At 35.3% G+C, this 18,226-nt stretch overlaps 2 protein-coding genes across 2 annotated transcripts; one reads left to right on the forward strand and one right to left on the reverse strand.

The window, feature by feature from the left end:
* The first annotated feature begins 357 nt into the window (after window positions 1–357).
* On the forward strand, window positions 358–3,369 carry LOC138318794 (uncharacterized). The gene is made up of 5 exons (XM_069261493.1): window positions 358–666; window positions 1,243–1,530; window positions 1,866–2,123; window positions 2,379–2,588; window positions 2,893–3,369. Exons 1-5 carry the CDS (start codon window positions 414–416, stop codon window positions 3,105–3,107), a joined length of 1,224 nt encoding a protein of 407 aa, XP_069117594.1. The 5' UTR covers window positions 358–413; the 3' UTR covers window positions 3,108–3,369.
* Window positions 3,370–3,495: 126 nt separating this feature from the next.
* LOC138318795 (beclin 1-associated autophagy-related key regulator-like) lies at window positions 3,496–18,187 on the reverse strand. The gene is made up of 9 exons (XM_069261494.1): window positions 17,990–18,187; window positions 17,036–17,098; window positions 15,478–15,514; window positions 14,206–14,287; window positions 13,653–13,887; window positions 12,861–13,033; window positions 12,282–12,432; window positions 9,938–10,111; window positions 3,496–6,597 (listed from the first exon to the last, which is right to left on the reverse strand). Exons 1-9 carry the CDS (start codon window positions 18,181–18,183, stop codon window positions 6,264–6,266), a joined length of 1,443 nt encoding a protein of 480 aa, XP_069117595.1. The 5' UTR covers window positions 18,184–18,187; the 3' UTR covers window positions 3,496–6,263.
* Between the last annotated feature and the right edge of the window lie 39 nt (window positions 18,188–18,226).

Consider the following 18,226-nt stretch of genomic DNA (forward strand, 5'->3'; position numbering starts at 1 on the left):
ACAACTGATGATAATGTACACACGACTACAACTGATGATAATATACACATGATACAACTGATGATAATGTACAATGACTACAACTGATGATAATGTACACATGACTACAACTGATGATAATTACACATGACTACAACTGATGATAATATACAAATGACTACAACTGATGATAATGTACACACGACTACAACTGATGATAATGTACCCAATGACTACAACTGTTGATAATATACAAATGACTACAACTGATGATAATGTACACGCAACTACAACTGTGATATAATGTACAAATGACTACAACGATGATAATGTACACAGGACTACAACGATGATAATGTACACAGATAATGTATGTACACACGACTACAACTGATGATAATGTACACATCACTACAACTGTTGATAATATACAAATGACTACAACTGATGATAATGTACACACGACTACAACTGATAGTAGAGTGCTCACTACAAATGATAAAACTGTTCTCATGGATACAACTGATATTGAAATACCTACGACTACAAATGATGACAATGCATACACTACGGGAACCGATGGGATGATATTTCCAGAAATTACTGTGTCCTCTTCCAAATCGTCGGACCGAACTTCGATTCCATATGTGCCCTCCACGATTACATCAGTACACGCATACCCAGCAGGTCAGTTCATCATTTTAGCAGTTTGTAAATTATCTGAGCGGTTGTATTGTCATTGATGTTACATTGTACTCATAAATGTATCAATTATTTGATTTTATCAAAACCTCTACAGTTGATATTGGCTCTGATGTCTAGTCTGCTTCTCATGTGTTTATGTCTTGTTAGTTTCGCTGAAAAAAAAAACAAAATCTTGAACAAATTATTAAATCAAATTGGCCGTATTTTTATTCTAATAGGAATTTGCTCGTTTTTCACTTTTGTATCAGTTACTTTCTATGTGGAAAGTCGTGTTTTAATGACAGGTTGACTGGATACGATTTTCAATCTGTATTTTGTCAGTGTAAATTTTAATACCTGCAAAAGCAGATTCAGCAAATAGCGTAGTTTGTTAACACAAAATAGCAAATCGTTTAAAAAATATCAAAGCATACATGTGCATTGTGAAGATATTGTTTTACTAAAGACTTTCGCGTCCCCTCTCTATTTAAGGGTGTGCATAGTATCTCCGGTGTAATCTTGTCATAATCATACAACAATTTTAACTGCAATATATCATTTCATCCGTTTTTATTTTAGGTGGATCTGTACTACTTTGTGAGAACAACACAGAGTATATAAACTGTCCGCTACCTTTTGTAATAGATATCATTGGGGCATATCATGGACGGAACGACACGGCTACGTGTCATACTGAGTCGCCGTCAATGATGTGTCATTCTGACGTCACGATAACGTCATCTGTCACAGGGACCGGTTGTCAAGATAAGAATGGTTGTATGTTATCAACTGATCGACAGATATATGGAAATGCTTGTATTGGAAAACATCCTTATCTTATGGTTACCTACAAATGTACACTACCAGGTAATAATAGGAAATATTACATAGGTATAGCAATTGTGCTTAAATCCTTCACTTGCTTACTATCAACTCTCAAGAAGCTAACTTAAAGGTAGCCTACTCGATATTCAGTTTGCGAAGTCCTTTCGATACACAGGTAATCACTGCTGGAAAAAGTTATATTCTTTATTTGATACTCTGTATGACAAAATAAGCTAATGTCTCAAAATACGATGTCGCTCTCACAAAGAAATGACATGTCAATGATATTAGCTAAAAATGTAAATTCGTGGTCAACGAAAAAGTTGTGTCGCACATTCACCTTCATTTATTAACATGGCCTATTTGTCTTGATGCAGAACCGGATTTAAAGCAGACGTCACATGCCCAGCTTAGTTTCCAGGCTCGATATACCAATATAGACATGAATGCTGACTATTTGTGGAGAGTGCATATTCAGAATGTGGGGTTATGCGGTATCCATTGTAGAAATGACCGAGAGTGCCTTTCCTTTGCATTTGACCCCAACCAAAAAATATGTCAAGGACACAAAACGGCTTTATCAAGCGAGGTCGAAGGTCATGGTTCCTCAGGAAATCATATGCTCTATTTTGAATGTAAGTAATTTAAGAATGAAGTACGACTGAATGTTTGGTCAACTGCATTGATATATCCAGCGTGGATATTTTGTTCAGTATAACTACATAGTATTGAATGCTATTATATAACAAATTGTAATTCCAATATTTTAAGCAAATTTAGAAAAAAAATCAATTTTCATAAGAACGTAATATTTTACCCTTGAATAAACATCAACTGTTGCTGTTTTCATTTAGACTAGTCGGGTAATTAAAACCTTTGGTACATTTCAGTAAAGTGGTGTGATGGTGACGGATTCCTGTATGACGTCACAGGTGTGTGTTACGGAATATACGGTATACGACACAATCCTGCTGAGTGTCAGAAAGAATGTTCTCGGCACAATAGTAGGGACGGAAAGGTGGTAGGAAGTCTGATGGTTCTAAATACACCACAAAAATTACAAAATATGTGGCTCAAGACGAGAGAAGATTCCTGGTTACGTAAGTGTCGAATCCAGCGGTAAAAAATACCAAGTCATTTTCATTGGGTCTTGCATTTTTGTTTCCGGTGGCACTCATCGAGAGATTTACATTGTAATTATATGTTGTGTTCTATAAGATTCCCTTAGCCTTTTAAACCTTTTTGATGTTATATCATGACATCAATGAAACGAAAAAATACAAATGTATATATATATATTTATAAAATGTAACTGGATTGAGTACTAAACGTTTGTCATTTAATTGTTTGCTTTGCTTTGCTAGTAAGCAAAGTTATATACGTTCGTTTATTCTTGCATTACAGAACAGGAGAGTTTGTTTATTGTTTCTGGGAGCAGAAACGAGTCGGATATTTGGAATTTCCTTGACGGAAGCGCCATTCCTGACAATGTCTGGGCCCCTGGTGTGCTTGGAACACATCCGGGTAACTGTGTGTCTGCGTCACCTCAAGGCCTAGTGCCAATAGACTGTACTACTGAGAGTTTCTTCATATGTGAAAAAGTTTTAACATCTTTATAACAATTCGAGGATAACAAATGCAATTATCAACACTTCCATCTTTTTACTTCCTTGTTTGGAAATAATGATTGTGTTAAATTCATGTGTACAGTATTGTTAAAAAGAAAAAATGATTCAAATAAAATAAATGAAAATCCATTATGAGCTTACACAGAATAATACTGTTGGTAGAATATGTAATTGTTTCGCCTACTATAAGGTTATTTCAAAAACATTTACAACAACCTTAATATAAAATTGAATTCAGAATGTATACGGTGATCTAGCAATGTTCTAAAAATATTTTTATTAGAAATAAGTCACATTTGGGTCTCTTGTTCAGTAGATTACCGTTAGCTATATAGAATGCATTCAATCAAGTCCAAGAAGATTTTTAAGAAACAAGAAATGTTCATATTGCTGAGTTTTATTAGATTCAATGACAAAGTTTAACACAGTAACAACAACAATTCATAGGCAATTTGTAGGCAAAGTGTTCCGCCCTGAGACCAAGTGGGCATAGTTCAGTGTAGTATAGCATTACCATGGTTACTGTTAAACAACCATCAAGTGTTCCCGTATAACTAGTTACCATTGAAACTATAATGTATTTATTATGTCCACAAACCAGTTACCATTGAAACTTTTATGTATTTATGATGCTCAAACTATTGAATGATTAAGTATGGATAGTTGTTCATTAGAATTTCTAACAAGGTATATTGACTTGTGCATCCGCTAACTCGATCTCGCACTCAAGAACAATTTTACACATTTTAAGTAAACAGATATATAAGATATATAGTTTTCATCAAGACGAAACAAACGATTTGATCTCAACAGATTTGGAAATTTACCTTTGTGTTTTTCTTTTGGATACCTTCTAGTTAAGACTTTCTCGAACTACGTTTTTCCGTATTTTTCTTTTCCTTTTGTAATTACATTTTATGCAACTAATATGGATAATTTTGTAAGTACTTGCACATGTATAAAGTGGATAACTTTTATAAAATCAGTATTGCTATTCTTAAAGCTATCTTAAAGTTGAGGTGCTAAAACATGTACATACATTCATTCATATTTTATGTGATTCATGAAAAAGGCACAAGCTGAGATAATGTCAATCGTCTCCTATTTTTGGTTGTTAATATAATTAAACATCTACTCAAGCCTCTTGGTTATGTTCGGGACTGTCATCTATATTACCTGGTATCTTATATATAACAATGATGTAAAGGGAAGGGAATTGAACAATTGGCAGAAGTGATTTTTCGAAGATCATGATAGGACCCTGAGTGTATGTAATCACAAAAACAATCCTTATACAACACTACACAAATATTACAGCATATTTTACATCAAAGCAAACTTTGCATATGGTAATTTAGCTTTTGAAATAGGTTACATTTAATTTGAAAGTGTATTCACAAAAAATATGTCTAAAATGTTTATGTGATATTCAAAACAATCCTTTATTTATATAACAAAATTGTATGTGTATTTGACTGGTCATGATTAAAGTGCTACTCAGTAGATAATTATAATAGGTGTAGAATTCTAATGGAACATTTTGTACATGTCATTTGGCACGTGGCGTCATATAAACAGCAGAGACAATAAAACATTTTGGTTATAGGTAATAAATAAGACATAGATTTGCTTTTACGACTCAAATATAACTAGTCATTCAAAGTTACAAAATTGTAAAAAAAATCTTAATATAACCATTGCATTAGTTTATTTCAGTAACTTTGTTGGGTTTTTTTTTTAATTGATACTTTACTTCTACATCTGATATTAAATCAAAGGCTACGGTGAACTAAATTCTAATATTCAAATCCAGTGATTATTTTTTTTAGTATAATAAATTATTACATAAGTCCATTACTGATATTTCTAACTCATGTGACTGTGACTGTTCTGTTTTCAAGTTATTCGGATTAATTTTATGCATGATTTTATTGTATTGTTATTTTACAAATGTGTGTGAAAAAAAAATCGAAAAACACTATTTGCAAAATACAATATTTCATTTTAATCTTCAATATATTGCGCAGTTTGACTATATCTCAGAGTTTATCACTAATTTATTTTGTGTACCATGAGATGATCAGTATGAAATCACATAAAACATCAGTATCTATCAATATCTATCTTTTTAAATCACCATACACTGGCTCTTTAAAGTCACAAATTTAAGTAGTTCAACTTTCATAAAGATTTTAGTCTTAATCAATGTAGAGTAGCAGTGTTCTCTCCCAGAAATGTAAATAGACACGATGGGATTAACTTTGTTTCTGTTTATGTGTGATGTGTTTACAGCTATGTTTCACAACAATGAATATAAAATATCTTGGTCTATTTTTCATAGAAAACGTAACTATAGATGCCATGAGTCTTTGTTGACCTAAATAGCTAGGAACAATGTCTTATATTTTCAGAAATATTTAATAATTTGAAAAAATATAGACTGGAAAAATGACTATTAATACATGTAGCTAGTTGTTTGTTTCCTTCAATATAAAGTTTGTTTTTAAAATAGAAAAGTATCTTTTTCGGCCAGTCTTGAATGTTGAATGTAATAAGCAACTGTAAAATTGTGTAAGCAATTTATGTTGCTAAAACAAAACAGATATCTCCTTAAAGTGAAATCATAATTGCATCTTTGGCAAGTATCCATGGTGCAAGCTACAACATACAACTCGGTCATTTAAAATTTGTGAAGGCATTACTGTAATCCTCAAAATATCCCAGAAGACTTTATCTATGCAGACAAATATGTTTACCGTATTCAATCCGATAAGCACCCAGGGCGGTTAAAAATTGAAAAATGAAGGGGCACTTAATAGGACCAGAAAAGTAATACTCAGAGGAAGATACTAATGAATTTACAAAAGAAAGCAAGGCCTCAAAAAGGGGAGGGTGGCACTTATAGGGAAAAGGGCGCTCATTGGGTCAAATATGGTACTTGAAATAAGCTAGCTGCAATATACTGATAGATGCAAATTCTGTGATCAGTTAAGTATTAGTTCAATAATCCAGTAGTCCTAAGTGTACCCTTTCACTATTTGGCAGTGATATATATAAATTCATTCGATTAGAAGCTCTGATACCTAAAAAATTAAATTGACTCAATATTACCCAATAACTAGAAAGAAAACTAAAAGATGACTGATGTCATCTTTTGTCAGAAGGTGTTGGCCCTCTGAAGAAGGATACAAGAGAGGCAGCTGCTGATGTGACAAACGCACTGGCAGTGAGATGAGCCGCATCGGTAGTCGGAGGACAATAAGAGTTAGATTGAAGGGTAGAACTGAACACGGCACGATTCCCCATCTCACTCTCATCAATGTTATGTGGTACTTCCTCCCAGTCTGGTGGTAGTGTACTCTCTCCTTCACGTGTGAAGAGTTCTGCCTGACATTCATCCTCCTCGCGTTCTTCATCTGTAGATATGGTTATCTCTCCTACAGACTGCAGCAACTCTTGATTCACAACAAAGGATTGTATTCTGGAGAAAATAAAACATTTGGTTGATTACAATGAAATGAGATTGTTGATAAAACCAGACCTAATTCCTGGCTTTGATAGCCCTTCATACCAGCATGCTGAAGGCCAAATATAAGTACCCTAGGCCTTTCGATTTTCAAGAAATTGTTTGAAAGCAAAATTTATGGATGACGCAAAGCGAACGGCGGCAGACAAAGCATGATGACTACTTCGGGTGAGATAACCTATTAAAATAGTAAGTAAATAATAAAGTGATAGTAAAAGACAACATTTAGTGCCATCCAACAAAACCATTATAACTTATATATTAATTACAGACCTTACTCTCTTAATCTCTGAAGCTCTGATAAACCGTACCAAGCATCAAACAGTTTTTAACTTGTCTCGTTACACATCACCCCCTCTTCAACTCTTTCCGTACCTACGGCGACTATAGTCGACAGGACTTTATCCTCTCTCTTCCCCGTTGTCGACTATAGTCAACAGGATTTTACCCTCCCTCTTCCCCGTTTTCAACTATAGTCGACAGAATTTTACCATCCCTCTTCCCCATTGTCGACTATAGTCAATAGGATTTTACCCTCTCTCTTCCCCGTTGTTGACTTTTACCCTTTCTCTTCCTCGTTGTCCTCTCTCTTCCCCGTTGTTGACTTTTACCCTTTCTCTTCCTCGTTGTCGACTTTGACCCTCCCTCTTCCCCGTTGTTGACTATAGTCGACAGGATTTTACCCTCTCTCTTCCCCGTTATCGACTATAGTCAACAGGATTTTACCATCCGTCTTCCCCATTGTCGACTATAGTCAATAGGATTTTACCCTCCCTCTTCCTCGTTTTCGACTGTAATCAACTGGATTTTACCCTCCCTCTTCCCCGTTGTTGACTTTTACCCTCCCTCTTCCTCGTTGTCGACTTTGACCCTCCCTCTTCCCCGTTGTTGACTTTTACCCTCCCTCTTCCTCGTTGTTGACTTTTACCATCCCTCTTCCCCATTGTCGACTATAGTCAATAGGATTTTACCCTCACTTTTCCCCGTTGTTGACTATAGTCGACAGGATTTTACCATCCCTCTTCCCCGTTGTTGACTTCTACCCTCCCTCTTCCTCGTTGTTGACTTTTACCATCCCTCTTCCCCATTGTCGACTATAGTCAATAGGATTTTACCCTCCTCTTCCCCGTTGTTGACTATAGTCGACAGGATTTTACCCCCTCTTCCCCTTAGACTCAATAGGATTTTACCATCCCTCTTCCCCATTGTCACAATAGGATTTTTCCCCGTTCCGTTGTTGACTCTAGTTGACAGGATTTTACCCTCCCTCTTCCCGTTTTCAACTATAGTCGACAGGATTTTACCATCCCTCTTCCCCATTGTCGACTATAGTCAATAGGATTTTACCCTCACTTTTCCCCGTTGTTGACTATAGTCGACAGGATTTTACCATCCCTCTTCCCCGTTGCTGACTTCTACCCTCCCTCTTCCTCGTTGTTGACTTTTACCATCCCTCTTCCCCATTGTCGACTATAGTCAATAGGATTTTACTCTCACTTTTCCCCGTTGTTGACTCTAGTTGACAGGATTTTACCCTCCCTCTTCCCGTTTTCAACTATAGTCGACAGGATTTTACCATCCCTCTTCCCCATTGTCGACTATAGTCAATAGGATTTTACCCTCACTTTTCCCCGTTGTTGACTATAGTCGACAGGATTTTACCATCCCTCTTCCCCGTTGCTGACTTTTACCCTCCCTCTTCCTCGTTGTTGACTTTTACCATCGCTCTTCCCCATTGTCGACTATAGTCAATAGGATTTTACTCTCACTTTTCCCCGTTGTTGACTCTAGTCGACAGGATTTTACCCTCCCTCTTTCCGTTTTCAACTAATCCGTTTTCAACTATAGTCGACAGGATTTTACCATCCCTCTTCCCCATTGTCGACTATAGTCAATAGGATTTTACCCTCCCTCTTCCTCGTTGTCGACTATAGTCAACAGGATTTTACCCTCCCTCTTCTCCGTTTTCAACTATAGTCGACAGGATTTTACCCTCTCTCTTCCCCGTTGTGGACTATAGTCAACAGGATTTTACCCTCCCTCTTCCCCGTTTTCAACTATAGTCGACAGGATTTTACCATCCCTCTTCCCCGTTGTCGACTATAGTCAATAGGATTTTACCCTCCCTCTTCCCCGTTGTCGACTATAGTCAACAGGATTTTATCCCTCCCTCTTCCTAGTTGTCAACTATAGTCAACAGGATTTTACCCTCCCTCTCCCACCTTGTCGACTATAGTCAACAGGATTTTACCCTCTCTCTTTCACGTTGTCGACTATAGTCAACAGGATTTTACCCTCCCTCTTCCCCGTTGTCGACTATAGTCAACAGGATTTTACCCTCCCTCTTCCCCGTTGTTGACTATAGTCAACAAGATAGGATTTTACCCTTCCCTTCCCAGTTGTCGACTTTAGTCAACAGGATTATTTTAACCTCCCTCGTCCTCGTTGTTGACTTTAGTAAACATGATTTCACCCTCTCTCTTCCCCGTTGTCGACTATAGTCAACAGGATTTTACCCTCCCTCTCCCACCTTGTCGACTATAGTCAACAGGATTTTACCCTCCCTCTTCCCCATTGTCGACTATAGTCAACAGGATTTTACCCTCCCTCTTCCCAGTTGTTGACTTTTACCCTCCCTCTTCCCCGTTGTCGACTATAGTCAATAGGATTTTACCCTCCCTCTTCCTTGTTGTCGACTAGTCAACAGGATTTTATCCTCCCTCTTCCCTGTTGTCAACTATAGTCAACAAGATTTTACCCTCCTTCTTCCCCATTGTCGAATATAGATGTCAGGATTTTACCCTCCCTCTTCCCCGTAGCTGTTGTCAACTAGAGTCAACACTTGATATTAACTTCCTTTTTTCGAAATAAATTTCCTAGTATATTTAAATTTTCAATACAATGATATATGAAAAATATTTTAAGTGTGAAATTAACTTTCTGGATGATAAATAAATAACTATTTTCACAATATATATCGTTTTAATGACAGAAGAACAAGAAAATCAAACAGAAGTTATCATCATATACACAATGGTGGTTTAGTGCACCTTTGCTCCAGATTGAAATATCAAAATAAAATCTTGATGTAGACTTTAAATAATTCTTAAGAATATTACTAGTAAGTTAATATGAATAATAATTGATTGAACCAACATTAGCATGTTTAGATTAAATGAACAACTGGACAATTTATCCGTCATTTTCACAAAAACTTCCAGGGGTGAGATTAATTACTACTACGGAATTCGGAAAGAGTTAACCATGGTTTTTTTTACCCAGAATTTGTACTGACCTTCCTAGACTTGTATGCCTGACTAGTAGACATATGTTTCCTAAAGTGTTCCTGGGATCTATGAGAGGACAGTCCGCCAGGCCTTGGGAGAAACAAAGGTACAGCACATTCTGGTTGAGGCAGGCAACAGAGTTTCGAAAATTCTTCTCTGTCACCTCTGCACCACAAAATACGCTGAAATATACCAAAACAATAGGATATGTCATTTCTGTCATCAAAGTACATAATATTTATCTATAATATTGGTGTATCGAATCCAAACGAAAAACTTGACACTGAATAATCCATCACACAAGCCAGTAATATTCAGTGTCATTAATACTGTAATAGGGAGGGTTTTCCACAAGAGACCCGGAGGGACGATCCGACTGTAGCTCCGTTATATGTATAAGTCCCAAATCGTGATCGTATAGTATTTTTACTATACAACAGAGTCCACAGTCGTCACAAATCCTCTCCGGATCCCGTTTCCTCCACAGGTTACAGGCCTGTATAACAACAGGTTCGATCTCTAGGATGTAGCGGAAGCACAGATACTAATCCAATAACTCAACTAGGTAAATACAGGTACAAACAACTATTTATTATATAAAGACAAGTAATACAGAATTGACAAAGAATATATTTACAATATTATAGTGCCTGATCTAGACAACTTACAGTAAGAGAAACAAGTATACAATTATACTATATGAAGCAAAACCCTAATTATATAGCTACAGAACAACAATACCATGTGTTCCCAAACACTGTCCAACAACACCTAACGGGAGACAACCGACCTACCAAATGTTCCCAACTCTAAGAGACATAACTAACTGTGTAAATAGGTTTCCTATGGATGTCTAAGCCCTAAGCCCCTGACAATCCCCTAGAACGACACAAACCATTGTTAGTCATGTAGCTCTAAGTATAAACCCAAATGGTAGTTCAGAGACCCCGCAAGTGTTGCACTGTTGACAGTGCACGGCGTGGTTCTGTCCCTAACCCATTCTCCCTAGTCAAGACCAAAGCTTCCTTAGAAGCAACCCCTTTTATAACAACTCATCAACCCAGTACCCCAAAGTGACCACTGATTGGTCAAAGTCCGGACAGAGCACCATATTTAGGTGAAACCATTGCTACAACAACCCACCTACACACTAAATATAACTTCCGCTTAAATACAGACAAGGCTCAACTGACTGATAAACACCTCCCACGTGTACCACACGTGTACTCCGGCCAGCAGTCAGCGGTCAGCATCGGGGTGATCATGAGGACAACTAGGTTGATGAATGTGACTGCTAAACAGCAAGCACACCATAGATAAGACCTGTTCTCATGTAGTATTCCCCTGAATTTGGGTCAAAGATACATAAACAGATCACTGAAGTGAAGACTTAGAAGAGTGCAATAACAAATATACATACTGTACAAATAAATGCAACAACAACGATAGAAACCTGTTCTATCACAATACATAATGTACATGTAAGAAAAAGAGATTTAAAAAAAAAAGAAAATAGTAAATACCTTATCAAAATTAAATTTAGAAATGATTCCGTGGATTTGAATAACTACAGTGTTTTTATTAGAAAATACTGTAAACGTACTGATTTTAGTGCAAATGCAAAAAATGTATATTATGATTGATTTTTTAGCACAGTTATAAATTAGTACAATTCGGTGGTTCAATATCGGAAATATCCTTTTACAAAATTTAGAACTGGACATCAAATAAGACTACAAGACAGAGTGAAAAGTGCTAAAAATAAAAATGCTAACAGTATTCAAGGTAAACTATTCATAGTATATAATAACTAATAGGTGTAACAATCAAACTGATAGAACTAAAATAAGTAAGCTTACAGTATTCAAGGTAAACTATTTATAGTAAATAATAGCAAATACAGTATTCAAGGTAAACTGTTTATATTATATAATAACTAATACTAATAGGTGTAACAATCAGACTGTTAAAACTACAAAGATTTAGTATATTTTACAGAAAGCCTAATATGTACAAAGTTTTAATAGCAAACATTAGATGTCAAAACCCTAAATATCCTATAGCCAGTTTTTTTTAGTGGGAATGATATTTTCATGACTTCGCAGGAAAATGCTATATGATTGCAAAAACTTGATAAGCAAAATATTAAGAAATGGTTGATTCACATAAACCCTTGAAGACAGATCGCAAAAACTTAAAACTGCAGACTAAATCAAAGTCATTTTTAATTCAAATCATGGAATTTTTGACACACAAAAATAATTCACTGTCCATTAATAACAATAATCTCCTGTGTACCTGTGGTGGTTGGAATCCTTATGAAGAATGTAAGTCTAGTTACTAGTTTCCTACCTGTAATTCTGTCTATGGACTAAAGGTACATCTAACAGAGAAGACAGAATGGACACCAACTGACTGGCGTAACACAGGGCTGCACTGATCCGGTGACCAGGGTTACGCAGGCTGTTGTCAGGATCACCATTGTTCTCACGGCTCGTGGCCACTGGAAAACAAATCACAAGTCATACTTTACAATTTGGAAATTTCTGTTTTGATGTTAACAAGTTTGGATTTTGGTTATATTCAACTTAATATCCAATCATCATGTAATTTCAGGGAATAACATTTTTTTCTCGCAACAATAACAGTGTTCTTAATAACAACATCAAACTGAATTTCATATTTTGTAAACTTCCAATTCAGATTATGAATCCAAAGCAGATCAATTTCTTTACATTATACTTATCTGTTATTTATGTGTAATTAACTGCTTCAAACATGGATTCAAATACAAATGTTATTTTACAAGGGAAGCAGCTCTTTTTAAAACTCTGTTTAAAGTTACAAAAATGCCATCAACAAGCATTGCTCTTTCTATGAGCAGTTATGTAAAGAATTTTTCAAAGCAAATATTAATTGCTCTTGACTTACCCCAGATATTATAGGGTGAGTAGTCCCCTGAAGAAGGCAATGTTGGTTCAACAATCCTAAAATCACCATGGTTACCGTCTGTGTACACCCACTGACCACGGATGTAGGTCGTGTGACTCGCATCACGCAACGCCTTTTCTGTACTAGCAGAGCTTGCACTCTCTTCAACCAAACTATAACAAATTAATAGGTTTGTTTCTATATTCTGAGGAAAATTCTGAGTAAAGCTTTCTCTGATGTAATGACATAATATAATCACTATACATGTTTGATTTGTTTGGTTTAACATCCTATTAACACCCAGGCTCATTTAAGATCAGGTTTACATGGGGGGGGAAGCTGGATTATCTGGAGAAAATTCAACGAACTATGGTCATACATGGCCAATGCCCCACATAGTTTCGAACTTGTTATCCAGAAGGGATTTGATGATATGTTCTGACATATTCAATAACCACTCAGCCACTGAGGCTCTGATAAAACTACAAAAATTCCTTCTCACACATGTATTTGCTAATTTTTCAATGAATAATCATAGACATTGGAAATAAAAAGAACACAACATATTCCATATGTATTGTCAACTGAACAAAATGCAAGATTACTTTTTCAAAAGCCGAGTTTGATTGAAACTAGAAATTGTAGGGATAGTCTTAGAAATATACATTGACATTAAAGTCATAGCTTTAAGATAAAAAAGAATGTACATGACATATAAATGTATATATTATATTTGCGATGAAGAACCATCTTATTAAATGAATGCAATGTAAATATACATATATATAATACCTGTCTCGTTTAACTTCCAAAACAGGAAATATGTAATGTGTCAGGTCAGACACATGTTTCTTTCTCTCCTTAGAAAGATTTTCAAGGACATCTCCTAGAGTGTTGAATTTTACTCCGTTTGATGACTTTATTATCTTGATATAGTCTTTTATTCTCTGTTTTTTCTCCTGATGATTGCGACCCTTCACACGCTTAGCATGGTTTTCTCTGCTTATCACATCTAAGGATTGCCTTTCTGAAAAATAAGAAACAGAATTTCATAAAAGTACAAAAATATTTCACAAAAAGAGAGTACTTAAGTAAAAAATACTATGGATGTATCTGATGATAAAAAAACTATGGATGTATCTGATGACAAAAAAACTATGGATGTATCTGATGATAAAAAAAAACTATGGATGTATCTGATGATGCCAATTTAATATAATTATGGCTTAGAAATATAGAAACTTTCAAGCTGAATTGTATGGTTTGCTTCCATTGGTAAATAACATCAAAATGGATCATATAAAACATTTACATAATAAATGTATTGTGAAATATATGTAGATACCTGCTGTTTTCATTTCCTTTGAAGCTGATAGTGTTAGTTTGAGCAATGCAATCTTCCTTTTACATTCCTGAATTTCTTGTTTCTGTAAATTTAAAACCTTGTTAACATTATTTGTGCAAAGTAATGAATGTCTATTTCCATATTGTAGTCTCACCAGAATCAAAAATCATGAAAAAATCATTAAAAATAGGTGATATTTTGTAGGGTTATGGAATTATTGTCTCTTTTAGTGATAGAATGATGTACAAAAGTAGTTTGTGTGGGACTATTGTCTCTATTGGTGACCGAATGATGTCAAAAGTAGGTAGTTTGCATTTGACTTTTGTCTCTATTGGTGACAGAATGATGTCAAAAGATGATATTTGATGCTAACATCATTTCAGCAGGAAGATTACAAAGAGTTATGTTCCATTACCACTGGAGATACTAGTCCCACAGAAACGTTAATGGGTATCATGTTGTATGTAAATTCAAATTAGTCCTATTAAATCAACAAATAAGCGGTATCAATTGCAAAATGATTGCACAAGCATGTGATTAACTATAAGCTTTTGCCCATTTAAATAAAAAAAAAGAACCTATAAAACCCACAACAAAATATGACAAACATTACAGTGAATAATTACAGTATCTGCACATATACGGATACAAAAAAATAGATTTGCTAAATAGTATGATATATTTAAAGCCACTAAAAAGTGTCATATCTATACTTAAAGCATTCAGCAAATATGAATTCCTTCAATTTGAGTGGAAAGTTTTAACAATTACCAAGGTATTTATTTGAATACTGCCAATCAACATTAGCTTTATTTAAAGATGCGTCACCGCCGACAGAGCATAAACGATATTCATCATTTGAACAATAATTGGTGTTTAATCGTGTATACATAAGTCTAATTAACACAAAAAATAATATAAAATAATTTATTTTGCCTTTGGGTCTTGAGCATTCAGTACTTCATTCTATATAAGATATAGTACCCCGGAATTTTTTCGGGATGCAATTAATTATTTTTTTATATTTTTAACTTGTAGTAAAATTAGAAGCTCAAACTTTTCAATGGCGGTAATGGTGTAAAGTAAGTAACTTTTGTAACTGAATAAAAATACTAAATCGTCTGCTGCTGTTTTTGATAATGAAAAAATACCATTTGTCAGCGGTGGAGCATCTTTAAATAGCATATATTTATGATAAATGAACCATATATAATTGATAAGTATGGTATTTATTAATAAGAAAATTACTATCAAATTAGTAAATATAAATACCTTTCGGTCAATGACATGTTTTTTGTTGACTGACTGACTGTTTCACTCTGAAATAAAGGATATTTCATGTTTTTACACGGTATTATGTGTATACAAAACAGTGGTTAAGATGTCTCGACAAATTACCACAAGTCCTCAACCTCTAGTTCTGGGTCGCAAGGTTGAATCCCATGTGGGGCAGTTGCCAGGTACTCGCTGGTCGTTGGTTTTTCTACGGGTATTCCAGCTAGCTAGCTTTCCTCCACCAACAAACCTGGTATGACTCTAGCTCTTAAAAGTATGTTAAACCAAACAAACCATAGAACTAGAGCTCTCCAGTGATTTATGGGATTTGCCAGGTAGAGTCCAGACCAACTTCGCTAGCCAAGGGTATAAGCCGATACTCTACTTTTACCCTTGGCATATCTGACTTCAGAACGGGTAGTCCCGCACTGCGCCACCTGCTGGATCACCGCAGTTGCGCCCCTTCCATTTACGTAATAAGCAACCAATTAAAAAGCTCGTATCATTGTTGTATGGTTGAAAAAATGGCAGCGCCCTATGAAACACGCGTGTTGTTTGCGACAGATTCAAAATACCAAAGATGAACATGTGTGTGAGTCATTTGTTTATTAGTGAGTTCGGACACCAGTTTTTGCGTTTCATGCAGAAGTTCTGCAGTGTCCAATTTTGTAACGAGATCGTAGTATATCTTTTAATTGTTTAATTTGTGAAACATAAACCACGCACGTACTTTCCAATCTGTTTGGAGAGCAACGTCTCCAAGACGTTCATTTAGCTGGTATAAAACATCTAATTGATTAAATAGATAGTAATATAATTTCGCTAGGAGTTGATGTTGACAGATATGCCTGATGCCTCATTATACAAATGTAGGTCACTATACTACCGCTTCAGTTCAGTTTTGTTGACAAATCAAAGCTGCGTTTTCATTGGTCGCCTGAACCTAGCCGCATCCAATCAGAATTTGAAAGCAAAAACACCTGTTCTGAAGTGAGATATGCCAAGGGTAGTAGGAAGAGAATCGGACTTAATACCCTTTGCTAGCAAAGTTGAGTCCAGACCAGACCTAAGATTTTTTTTTTTTTATTTTTTTTTTTTTGCCAATAAGCATCCAACCTGGATATAACAAACATGTGCACTATCTAATCATATAAATGTATTGTTTTTCCAACAGGATTGAATTTAATTAAAATCATGATACTTTAATTGACAATAAGTTTACAGGAATTGATAAAAATCAATGGAAAAAAATATCTTTTTGCTTATTCATAACAGGGAAAAATTCTAATGAATTCTGTTGAGTGTATAATACCCAATGCAACCAGGAATTAAACCTGAGTCAGATCTCTAGTGGGAAAAACTATATATGGCCCTACCGACTAATCCAAAGAAGTATATATACTAGTAGCTGTCATGTGTGACTCGACAGAGACAGTATTTAACAATATGTTCAAACCACACTGTTACACAGTAATATACAGCTAGTATTACACAGTTATATAGCAAAAATGTGAAGTAAAAAACTGAAAATATATAAATCAAAATTTAATCTTACTGTAGGAGTACGGAGTCTCTCTCTTTTGTAAGGATTTCTAACTTGTGACTTTTATCTGTAAACCTGTAATTAAGAAATATAATAGTGTACATTTTGTATACACAAGCTTACACACTGTACAACTAGCTTAATATAGCTTATACATGTTATAGTTAATGTGAAACAATTAGAATTACGAATTTACGATTATCTCTAGCACACGTCATTTTTTTCAAAATAAAGATATTTGAGAAGCGAAAACTGACGAAGCAATATCTTCGATGTTACATCTTTAGGCCTATATAGGTGTAAGGTAGATAAAATACATGTAAGTTTAGTTACCCCTGAAAACGCCCCTGAACTTAAAGGCCCACTACCTTTCCGGAGCAAAATTTAAAGGTTTCTTAAAAACATTAATAACAAAAGAAAATATATATCGATGGCTTAAGATGAGGTTACAACACCAAACATATGCAAGATTTCCTGTCTAATGTACGATCACAGTGGAGATTCATTTCGCTGTTTTACCGTCTGGCGCAGCGATAGTCAACTACTGCGCGGCATTTAGGACGACGGCGGGAAACATTAAACGACCCGCGTTATGAAAATTAACATTTTATTTATTCAAATTAAACAGTTCTGAAGGTGATGATAAGTGTGCTAGTAAACGTATAGTTAATAACTTCTGCGTCTCTACAAAATTTTTGATCTCGTTTTACATTCCTATTTTAAAAATTAAAAACCGTTTCGGAAAGGTAGTGGCCCTTTAAGTGTATAATATAATGACATTAATTGCTGACTCATACTTCCGAGTGATTGTTATTCATTTTGTTACATCAAACAGTCAAGCACAAATATTAGAAAAATTGAGCGTGGCCTTATTGACAAAAATCACAAGGACGAAATTCGGTAATGAAGTTTCTTTCTTTTGTTTACATTTTGATTGGCTCCATCTGTCAAACTAACGTTACGCACCTTTCGGGGTATGTGCCTTTGGAATGAACAAATAGGCCCTGATTCACACAAACTCTACAATAAAATGGTCTTTTACTGTATTCACACACAGGACAGCGTTCTATAGCAACTTTGAGACCAGATGAACTTCCAAATGATGATGATAACTCGAACTCTGTAGGCGCCTCTTGCTCGTCTATGCTCGAGGCAGCCATGTTTACTAATAGAACATTCTAATTTCGAATACGGAAAAGCGGA

The sequence above is a fragment of the Argopecten irradians genome, chromosome 3, assembly GCF_041381155.1.
Source record: "Argopecten irradians isolate NY chromosome 3, Ai_NY, whole genome shotgun sequence".
In the NCBI taxonomy this organism is placed as follows: Eukaryota; Metazoa; Mollusca; class Bivalvia; order Pectinida; family Pectinidae; genus Argopecten; species Argopecten irradians.

Coding starts and splice junctions, on each gene's coding strand:
- LOC138318794 (XM_069261493.1), top strand. CDS start 414: ATGACTACAACTGATGATAATGTACACACGACTACAACTGATAGTAGA. Junction 1,531..1,865: donor CTACAAATGTACACTACCAG/GTAATAATAGGA, acceptor GTCTTGATGCAG/AACCGGATTTAAAGCAGACG. Junction 2,589..2,892: donor GAGAGAAGATTCCTGGTTAC/GTAAGTGTCGAA, acceptor CTTGCATTACAG/AACAGGAGAGTTTGTTTATT.
- LOC138318795 (XM_069261494.1), bottom strand. CDS start 18,183: ATGGCTGCCTCGAGCATAGACGAGCAAGAGGCGCCTACAGAGTTCGAG. Junction 12,433..12,860: donor CTCACCCTATAATATCTGGG/GTAAGTCAAGAG, acceptor TTTGTTTTCCAG/TGGCCACGAGCCGTGAGAAC. Junction 10,112..12,281: donor GTCCATAGACAGAATTACAG/GTAGGAAACTAG, acceptor GGTATATTTCAG/CGTATTTTGTGGTGCAGAGG.